The sequence below is a fragment of the Micropterus salmoides genome, unplaced genomic scaffold (assembly GCF_014851395.1).
Source record: "Micropterus salmoides isolate LMB-PRFRI ecotype aquatic unplaced genomic scaffold, ASM1485139v1 Ms_hic_scaffold_2350, whole genome shotgun sequence".
Taxonomy (NCBI): Eukaryota; Metazoa; Chordata; class Actinopteri; order Centrarchiformes; family Centrarchidae; genus Micropterus; species Micropterus salmoides.
In genome coordinates this window covers 7,109-17,923 of record NW_024041541.1, presented here as the reverse complement: position 1 = coordinate 17,923, position 10,815 = coordinate 7,109, and the positions used below count along the sequence as shown (strand labels likewise).

The window sequence follows — 10,815 nt, the reverse complement described above, 5'->3', positions numbered from 1 at the left end:
CCAATGAGACGTAAGACATGTACACGGAGCGAAAAATTCAGATGATCAAGCCAAACCCGATACCTGTCCTTAGAAAACCTTTGGAATGAACTTAAACACAGCACAGAAAGAGCATCCAGCCATCAACTTAATTTCTACGAGCTCAGCAAGGCGCTACATGTCCCGTGATGAGTCACTGTCACAACATGTAGCAGCTGCTATTAGGGCCAAAGGTGCACAGCACTGAACAGAGGCTCTTTTGTTCTGGCACTGAGTGTATTGCTCAGTGGTTTTTTTAAGGCCTAATGTGCTACTACTCACTAACGAGTTTAACAAATGACACCTAAAATATAACAGAGAGCTGATCAAAATGAGTTACTTATTTTATTTGAAAACATAGCAAATGCTTAATACATTATCAACCTAGTATATACAATGTTCTCAATCACAGTAGTGGCAAAATAAGTAAGCAGAAAACTAATGTTTATAAATTAATTCAGGTATAAATTAGATTTTTTCCCTTGCAAACATCAGTATGAACAATGTGTCAATGACTGCATGGCTTAAATGACTTACACTGTAGAGACTTGTTTCTGGAAAGATTAAGTGTTGCCCAACATGTCCTGTAGATAACACCACGACCTCAGTTTAAGAACTACGAACATTTAGTAGTTCTCTAGCTTTTTGCCCACACAAGGGCCGGGGTATGGCTCCAGGGATGGCAGTGTCAGTCAGTTCACCAGCTTGGTCCAGACAGAAATGTTTCAACAACTATTTGATGGATTGCTGTGACAACTGAACACTACCAAACAAAAATAAATACAATAAAAAAATCAAAAAATAGATTGACAATACTACAAAACCTAAAAGCGAGAGAGAAAGCAACAGACAAAAAAAATGTAAACACATGAAAGAAGCCATTCAGTTGTAACATTGTGATTAACATCTCAATAAGGCAGACAAGGCACTTAGTACTACAATGTTGCAGTGGCCGCCAGTATAAACTGTGTTGTAAAACCTCCAAAATGTCACTGATGTGATGATGGTTATGACAGAAGTGTAACAACAGGCCAGAAACACAACACTAACCGGTGATAACAAAACATGACTTCATTTTGATCAGGTGCTGACCAGACATTGTCAGCTAACAAGTACTATAGCGAGGCAGAGATCATCATATTAAATAAAAATTCTGTTCTCTACCATAATAAATTAATATACTTGTACAATCTCATTGATCATAAGGCATTTTGTTCAGTGCTTTACATGTTACAATGCTATATCAGTGTGACCATTTTTCCTTTAAGTCAAAATACAAGTAAAGCACAATCTGTACATGTGAAATGCAAGACAGCGAGCACTTTTTAAAAAAATACTCCATGTAGAGAATTTAGCAGCTAAATCACTTTCAGTCACTCTGGTTTTAGAGTGTGTGTGTGAGAGATCAAGCAGGTTCGACTAAACAAGACCCTGCATTTCCCATCAGAGCTGCACAGTACAGTAACATGGCCTTACATAAAAAAAAAAGGCACTTTAAGCGTACCGGCCGGGACCAAAGACCACTATGGGCCGTGGTAGCCTTGTGCAGTGCTACTCCAACCAGTCTTGGACAAGGCTGAAGCCAATCAGTCTTGGGCGAGATGAAGCTTGCAAGAAGCAACAAGGACACCATGATATTCATGATTATTAATACTCACGCTTTCTTGTTTTGTGCAAGAGATTTACTACTCAAGCCAAACACCACTATGGGCAGTAGCCTTGTTGCTAATCTGACCAGAATTAGATGATACTGTACAACAAATTGCCCTTCGGGGAGAATAAAGATAAGCTTGATCGTTGACACAAGCTTACTCCATTAAGGACCACAAAGTGATGAGACTGTAGTTCTCATGCATTCTCAGTCATGAGGTTATCAGTTTTTTTTAAAACATATTACCTCTCTTTAACACTCACAGAAGTACTGACCACTGTGAATAGCATTCTCCTTGACAGTCTCGGCTGTTCGCCTTTGATTCAAAGCAAGTAAGGCTTTGAGCAGGTCATTTAAGCTGGCTTCTCTTCCCTCTTTCTCCACCCAGATATTCAGCAACTCATGGATCCTGTCTTCATAAGGAAGGTCCTCTTTGCTTTTGATCACATTGTCCATAATACCAAGATGACGGAAGAATCTCTTATGGTAGTTGACATCTACTTCTTCAAAATACCCAAAGCATTTCCTCAAAGACTCTACTCCTGCAAAAATAAGTAAAAAAAGACATTGATTCAAGCACCCTGATGTCATTCAGTAATGTAGTTATCATTGCAGTAACATTTAGAGCTTGTAAATAAGGAAGTACACCCTCATGAAAAACTGAGGCTGAATCTCCATTGTTGTTTTTAAACAGCCATGTACCAGTGAGTCATACTGATCCACATGTATTTGAGTAACATAAGGCGGAGTCCAGCGTTTTAAAGAAAGAATGAAAATAAAAACAATCTTACCATTTACAGGAACAAGACTGGGGAATTGTTCGTCCTCCTAAATGACAAAATAGAGAAAATGTAATTAGTTTCCAATGAAGTCGTCTTCATGAGTCATACATATGTACCCCGCGCTAAATAGTTATTGGGTTAGATTACCCATGCAACAAAGAACATGTGACTCATCAACACAACTCTGACCACCACAATGACAGCTTGCAACTGTCTCACAACACAGTAACAAAACTGAAGACATGGTTCACAGTGATTAATAGTAATTAGTCAGTGAGTCACTGAGGTTCATCAGCGGGTATAACCACTGTATAATACAACTGCATGATATCAAGAAGGTGAACACAGTAAATGGCCAATAGTAAAAGTCAGTGAAGGTTTTTGCTTCCTCATGTAGAATGATAATGCATTTGGGATCTTTTAACAAGGCTGTGTTGAACAGTTTTCATGCACATTGTCATTTACTGTAAGAATAAAAGTGGGGAAAGTGGATGAGGAGCACAGTTAGACCAGCGGAACCAGACAGCTGAGAGCGTCTGCAAAGCATTACTCAGCAGACACAAACAAGGAAGAGAGCAGGCGAGAAGGAAAGAAGCAAGGATGGAAGCAGGGGTGGAAAAGAGCTGCTGCTCTCACCCTCCTGTTGGGCTGTCTGGGGACCATAGGACAGGCTTTGCGGGGAGGTGCGGGGTGGGAGAGTAAGCCAGTTAGACTGTGCTGGGAGTTACTGGCTGAGCTGCTGAGGCTTTCACACAGCACTTTACGCTCTTCCTCCATGCCGACAGAGGACTTGGCTCTCACCAGCGGCCGGGTCTGATTCAAGCTGCTCAGGCTTCGGGTTTCTCCATTCTTTTTTTCCTCAGTGGGACAGTTGTCACTGTACTGCTGGGGAGGATGAGGAACAGGTTCAAACACAACTTGTTTAAAAACCACCTTCATATTTCTCAGTCTACATCACATTAGGTAGGGGCTGTCATGTTCAGCTTTATTTCTGAAATAAAATCTCCATAAAATCTGAGGAAACTTGCGTCATTGCAGTCCGCTTATTCTACTGCTCTGCACTCATTGTATTTAATCAGTACTGTCAAAAATATTATAAGTGACTCACCTGTCCAGCTTTTGGACCATCAGGTAGATTTCTCTGAGAATCTGAACAAAGGATGTGAGGAGAGGATTATGCAACTTTAAGAAATTCCCTGAAAGTCCACAAGCAGCTATTTTACAGCACTTCTGTGTGACTTGAATTTATCTTAATGAGTAAATCAACACTGAACATCAAAGGGCTGCACCTCTGGCCCCACCTATCAGTGGTGCCAGAGCAGGGGTGTTTCATAAGTCAGCTCTGAAACCTGACCTTTTATAGCACCAGTCTGTGCTGGACTGGGTGGAGTACAAACAGCCTGGTAAATGGTACAGACTGGGGGAAAACACCTTCACATATATTCATGTCTTTACAGACAGTGGTTTAAAATGTTTATTATGTAGGTCTACTTGATATATTTCGTTTTATCCTACTACACCTTTTTCCAACATCGTCTGCAAGAAGGATTAGCACATCATTATGCATTAGCACATAAGGGTACCCTGACTGATCAGCCACCAATCGTTATTGGCCGATATTCGTTCTAAATAGTTCGATCTGGGGCGTCTACAGACAGATCAGAAGTGCCGATCATTGCCGCCCAGATATATTAAGCCATTTTAGCATTTTGCACAGAAACACTATTAACTGGTATTACATTAGGGGACGTGGACACGGTGGATATTTTACAAGCACAGCCCCGGTAAATCAACAGTGAGCACACCTGTTGGTGCAGATCACATTGTTTTGACAGGCTACGTCATTAATAAGCCTGCTCCCCCTCCATGCTGCTCACCTGCTGCTGTGACGGAAAAGCAAGTAGGAAAAAAAAACAATTCTAAATCTTGAGATGTGTTTTTTGGGCAACTTTGTAAAACAAGAATTAAAAGGATTAAGAAATAAAGCTACAATATAAATAGAAGGCTTTAAATAGACCCGGTGATCTGTAAACCGTATTGAGATAGGAGCACCCTTAGTGATCATGAGCTGTCATACCTGCCAGTTAAGCAGGTTTTTTGGAGCAACAACAACATGCAGCATGTTTGCACTGCTGTGACATCACTGTTCAGTTTTCATTCCTGAAGAATTCACTTCCTGTGGTTACGCCCTGTGAGTCGCTACACTCCATGTGGTGTAAACAGTCTAAATTGTGGCTGTTGGAGTAAACAACACTTAGTCCATTGTTGTGTTTTAGCTAAATCATGCTAGCACTTTTTTGAAGCTTAATCAATGGGTTTGAAACAGAAGCCAGAACTTGATGACATCACACCGCCTTGGGAGCTATGAAATTGTGATGAGATTCTTTTACTATTTTTACAGTCGACTAAAAGGATTGATCAAGAAAATCGACTGATCATGAAAATAATCGTTAGTTACAGCCCTAAAACTATTAATTGCCTTATACAATTCATTTTTCTTACATGTAGAATCATACATTTTCCTTTGTGAGACTGGGTTTAAATGTATAAATTTATGACACAGGGGAAATGCTTGACTGTGCTCTCAAATGTCTTTGCGGTTCCAACTGAACAGCATTTATTAATGCATGTATTAGTACCCAGAAAAGGTGTTCTGGAATATCACAGTCTTTAGTTTCTGCACTTGACAACAATATTGTTTGATTAAAAGATCCGGCTTCAAGAGGACACTTAATTTTCTGCTGTAAAGGAACTTTAGCCTCCTTTTAGCCTTTAGCAAGACATGTAATTCCATGGTGCGGCAAATTCTGGTTGTCAGAAATAAAAATGTGTGTCACATTGCATGCTGCAATTTCCCTTAAAAAAAAAAAAAAAAAAAAATTGCCAGGTTTTAATTTCCTGATTGCATCTGTTCAGTGTATTCTCATTCAACTAGAGCCTATTCATTAAAAATACATATATTAAAATGCTTTAAGAACCTAAAATGTTTAGTCACATTGAACAGCTCTTTCCCCGCAAAACAAAATGAAGATAAGGATGTGAAATATTCGCGTTATCTTGCTTTGTTTTTTTCACTTTCCACTTACCTGTTGCTCTATGACGTCGGCACACGCACACGGCCATTACCACCACAATTGCCCCAGCAGCTAACAGTGACAGTGTCACAATCACCCAGGTATTTGCTAATAAAAAAAAAAAACAGTAATGAAGCATTATTGCCAACTACTAGCACCACAATTCATAACATTTTGATTAGGAACAACTTTTTTTGCCATACACTTCACACACATGTTTAAAGGGAGCTGAAAATCAGTGCTTTTAAAAAAGAAAATGGGCTATATTTTTTCAGTGTAACAAAAAGCCATGCATGTCTCCGGTGATGACTGGTGTCTTTATAATGTTTCAGGTGGCGTCAGCTTCCACTAAGACGTGTACCTGAGGTAGAGCCGGAGCTGGGTTGGATTTTCTTGCACTCCGTGTTGGTAGTGGGGGTGCAATTTCTCCCTATCACTTCATCTTTTCCACACCTAGTTTGGAGACAGGCAAACAGATGAATCAAAAGCATAAAGGAATTGAAATGAGTCAGGATGTCTTAGGAACAGGCTCCAAATGAGAACTGAGTGAAATGAAAAGGATTATTGTCCTATAGGTGTGTCGTCCTTTTGGTTTGCCTCGACTCACCTTGAACACTTCTTGCACACCTCACACGCTTGGTCAGGAGCACAAAATCCTCCCGGTTTGCACTGACATTCAGTATCTTGACTCGGAGTACATGGCTTTACAATTTCCTGATCTGAGAAAGCAACATGAAAAGGACCTTGTTAAATCTGAGTTTATGCTCGAAGCACTTTGAAAAGGTTGAATATTGATTTCCCTTCCACGGTCATTTCAATCGATAGCGTAAAGCCGTCAGCAGAATTACCCGAGTGACACAGTGTGCACTTGAAACAGTGCTCCAGTCCATTGGCGTGCTCAGTGTATGTCCCATAATCGCATTCCTCACACTTCCCCTTCTCTCCTGCGATGGTGCAGGGCGATTTCATATGGGTACCTAATAACACACACAAAAACCAAGATCTAATTAGGCCTCCAAAAGAACCTGTCACTCTAGCTAAATAATAACCAATCCCAATCAACCTCAACCTGCTCTGGTGATTGATTCCTGATTCGAGCTGGTGACAGAACTTCAGTCTCTGCGGACTAAAAGTGCTGCTCCATGTGGCTTACCAGCTGGGCAGTTTAGACAGCAGATGTTGCCGTTCGGGTACTCCAGGCCGTCTCTGCAGGTGACATCCCGCCTTGTCCTGCTGCCTCCCAAGTCAGTGCCAATCCGTGGAAATGCCCCCGTGGGCGAGAGGGGCCAGATCGATACCAAAACCTTTGGGGGGAAAAAAATAAAAAATAAATAAAAATAAGTGATTGTTTGCTACCTTTTTTGGTTTCAGTATCAGTTTCATTGACCATTTGTAGAGCTGAAACTATTAATTCATTAATTGACAGAAAATGAATCAGCGGCTATTAAGATTTATTAATTTTAGTAACTTTTTAAGCAAAAATACCTTAAATCTATAAGATCTGCCCGTTTGCTTGGAAAGAATCTTTTGGGTTTTTGGGACAGGAAAAAACAAGACATTTAAATATGTCAACTTCTGCTCTGGTAAATTAAAATGGGCAATTTTCTTTATTTAATGGACATAAAATATTTGACATTTAATAGACCAAACGATTAACAGAGAAATATACTGGCAGACTTATAGACTGATAATGAAAATAATGGCTTAATAGTTAATACAACTAAACGTCCGAGTCACCTTGGCCTTAAGGAGAAATGCTGGAGATTGTGAATGGACATTTGTCACTAAACAATATAGATAAAACACCTTATCAATGAATTGACAAAATAATCAGTAGATTTGTCAAAATGAAAATAATCTTGAGTGGCAGCTGTAACCCCCCCGCCCTTGGTGTCTTTGTTCATTTTATAAAAATATAAAATTACCACCATTAACTACACTGCCGACATGAGAAAGTCACCATTGTCTAAAAACAATATTATTTTACATATCAGTGTGATTTTGTTTATTTAGTCCTGAATGTGTTTCTAACATTCATATTTGTGTATTTGTTAGCCTGCACCTTTGATGGCAGTCTGAAGTCCTTTTGTAAACACATCAGTTCGGCTCACAGGAAATAACTTGTTTCTCTAAAGTTCTAATAGTGCAAAAATAAAGAGAATAATATGGAGGAGTCATCCCCCTCTAAAAAGCATCCTGCTTCATGGAGATATGATTAAGATGATGCAATACTTCAGACTGTGCCAAGAGAAAGTGCCTCTGACATTAACAAGGTTAGAGCAGAGGTGCATATATGACTGGAGACAGGGGATTTCCTTTGGACATGCTTAAATGCCGTTGCCAGAGCACGGAAACAGCCTGATGAATTTAGTATTGTGAAAATCAGCTAAGTAAGACAACCCTCATGAATGTGCAGGTCTCACAAGACATGATTGGAGCAGGGTGTGTCCAAATACAGTCAGACCAGGTTGAGGGAATAACCAAATAAGGTAATCCTGCACCTACATATTATTTCCCAACATTATCCACACTGTCCTACTTTACTAAAAGATCTCATGCAGGGACTCCTCGCTACCAGGGCTTTAGTGACTTATGATATTAAGATTATTACACAAAAACAAAGAGTTTATAATATGAGGTTCTGTTACAAATTAAATGACCAAACAGTTTATACAAGCAGAACTGAAACAATTGGTCATTTCATCTAAATTAAACTGACAGCATTTCTCACTATTTTCTCAATTATACATACCAAACAATATAATCATCAGTAACAGTCTGACACAAAATACTTCAAAATTAACTCCACCTCAAAAACTGCAGTAGCAAAATACTGCCTTTATATTAATGCATGAGGAATGATGGAAAAAATCTAATGAAAATATATTAGTAGGCTACATCAGTCACAATTAAGGGATATGTTGCATTGAGTACTTTTAAATGAATACTTTAAGTACATTTTCCTGATTATACATACATAGCCTACTTTAGTAACATTTTCAATGCAGACTGTAATTGTGACAGAAATTTTGCAGTGTGGTAGCACTTTTACTTAAGTAACGACCTGAATACCTCTTCTACCAGTGACAAACACGCGCACAACCACACATACAAACACACTTTACCATACTTTGCCATGCATGAGGCAAGGAGGAATTACTACTGCACCGAATTTAAGAGAGATTACTAACAATTCATAAAACGTTGTTTGCCCCAGAATTTAGGTTTGGCACCTGCGCCAAAGTTTATGAGCACTTCAAATGGACGCATTCTTAAATGGAGATTTGGGCAACACGCCAGAAAGTCACACGGTTAATAGTCATTTAACCTCAGCGGTGAAACATAATAGCCGAGCAGCTCACCGACGTGTTTAGAGGGAAAATAGCTTGAATGAACTAGTTAGTGTGTGACGCCTATGAGGAATTTCTCATCTGGACTCAGACAGCGTGAGAGGGGCTCTGACAGATACATGTGACATTCTGCGAGGGGCACAAACCAGAAAAATGGGAAATCCCACAGGCTACCCGAATTCATTTCCCTTTGGCAAATGTACTGATGCCATGATTGCCATTTCGGTATTCAGCCAAAACAACAACAACCACTTCAGAGAGCACACCTTACTGCCCAAACAAACAACAACAACAACTGATTTGGTGATTAAAGTCCAGATGAGCGCGATGTGTTGTGACTCAACACAACCGCTTATGAATTGCTTTGCCCTTTCAGGAAATGCTATCCACCTAGGAGCTAAACACAAGTCCTTTAATAACTCCATTACAGTGTCAGGAGCTGCGCCCACAGTAAAAGCAAACTTTTGATAGACACTTACCAGACACACCAGGAACGTGGTCATGCTTTGGAGATGAAAAACCCCGCAGACTTCAAGAGACTCGTTTCAAAACGTGAGGCTAAATGCTTTGACAGGCGTCGCGTGTGCTCCTTTCCACAACTTCAGCGCAGGTGTGCTTTCATGACGTAAGACCGGCGGGGCGGGGCCACAGCCTGAATGACAAAGCCACAGTCAGAAACACACACCACTGTTTGAAGTAGTGGTATTCTTGTGCCCATGTGGTGAAATCAGCTATATTGGGACATCAGGTAATTTGGGACAGCATAATAAAAACAGCATTTTACTTGTCTCCTGAAAAGTTTAGGTCTAAGTTATCAGCCTAAGACCATGCTGTGAATGCAAAGTCACATGACATAATTTATGCGTCATCACTTGGGGGTGTGTGGTCTGCATCAAACAGGAAGTTGATCCCAAAAAACAAGAGTTAATAGAAATGACATATGCATAACATTTGATGACTAATATACTGTAGATTTAAATGATATTCAAAACATGTATGGTGTCATGTACCAAAATACAAATATTTTGTTTGTAAATCATGTTTGCATTTTTTAAATGACAACGTTTTCTTGCTGTCCCAAATTACCAAACATGGTGTGGTAATCTGGGACAGCTTGTTTCAGGTAATTGGGACAGTGTTAAAAGGCTATTGAAATGAAATTGATCACTAGTGTGGAATCATAAAATCTGATAAATAGAGGAACCTCACAAGTATGTCAACAGAGATGTCCCCTACAGGCATCTTTTAGGTAGATAGAGTAAGATGCTGATGATGCTAATCCCCCACACTGTCTATAATTCCTTATAATTTGGTCAAATTAGCCTATTCCAACAAAATTATGTCTAATCAAGAAGCAATGCTGATGCATGCAGACATTTGCTACTCACTTTGTCTAATCTATGGTTTTATTCTCATCCATGATTAATTTAAGGACTGTTGCAGGGCAGAATGGCACCAAGAAACAGATAAATAAATAAAATAAACATTTTTGACAACATGATGAAGTCTTTAATCATTTTAACATCTCAATCAATAGTCTAGCCTGTTGACATTTGTTGATGTAATAATACATTAAGCTATCACAACAAATGATAGGCTAGTTCATAATATCAAGTAACCTTAGACATATATATAATTTAATTTAATTTATGGGTTAGAAATAAGTTTAAATTACTTTTTGAAATATATCAATAGAGTTAAAAACAAAGGCATACACTAATAACTGTCCCAAATTACCATGTTTGTGAAAATGAGTTTTGTGTCAACCACAACAAAATGGTGAACCGTGCTTTGTCAAAATATTGTACACACTTAATTTCTTCACATAAAGAAAGCAGACATCTTGAGAAATTTATGAAAAGAACAAGATCACAAGATAAGTTAAGATAAGTTGTGCATTAAAAAGCTTAAAAGTATAATTAACTAGATGTCGGCTTACT

The 10,815-nt window shown here is 39.1% G+C and overlaps 1 protein-coding gene across 4 annotated transcripts; it reads right to left on the bottom strand.

Moving 5' to 3' along the window:
* Nucleotides 1–344: 344 nt before the first annotated feature.
* On the bottom strand, nucleotides 345–9,599 carry LOC119918688 (tumor necrosis factor receptor superfamily member 10A-like). Of its 4 annotated transcripts, none has more exons than XM_038739426.1 (10): nucleotides 9,355–9,599; nucleotides 6,679–6,829; nucleotides 6,374–6,502; nucleotides 6,133–6,244; nucleotides 5,887–5,978; nucleotides 5,538–5,633; nucleotides 3,560–3,600; nucleotides 3,088–3,333; nucleotides 2,461–2,497; nucleotides 345–2,211 (listed from the first exon to the last, which is right to left on the bottom strand). In XM_038739426.1, the coding sequence occupies exons 1-10, from the start codon at nucleotides 9,376–9,378 to the stop codon at nucleotides 1,922–1,924; spliced, it is 1,218 nt and encodes a 405-aa protein (XP_038595354.1). In that variant the 5' UTR covers nucleotides 9,379–9,599; the 3' UTR covers nucleotides 345–1,921. The 4 variants fall into 4 exon arrangements, with proteins under 4 accessions (XP_038595354.1, XP_038595356.1, XP_038595353.1 ...); XM_038739428.1 differs by having other exon boundaries at nucleotides 3,253–3,333; XM_038739425.1 differs by having other exon boundaries at nucleotides 3,088–3,336; nucleotides 9,355–9,598.
* Nucleotides 9,600–10,815: the final 1,216 nt, after the last annotated feature.

Coding starts and splice junctions, on each gene's coding strand:
- LOC119918688 (XM_038739425.1), bottom strand. CDS start 9,378: ATGACCACGTTCCTGGTGTGTCTG. Junction 5,979..6,132: donor GTGTGCAAGAAGTGTTCAAG/GTGAGTCGAGGC, acceptor TCTCCAAACTAG/GTGTGGAAAAGATGAAGTGA. Junction 2,498..3,087: donor CCAGACAGCCCAACAGGAGG/GTGAGAGCAGCA, acceptor TTTGTCATTTAG/GAGGACGAACAATTCCCCAG.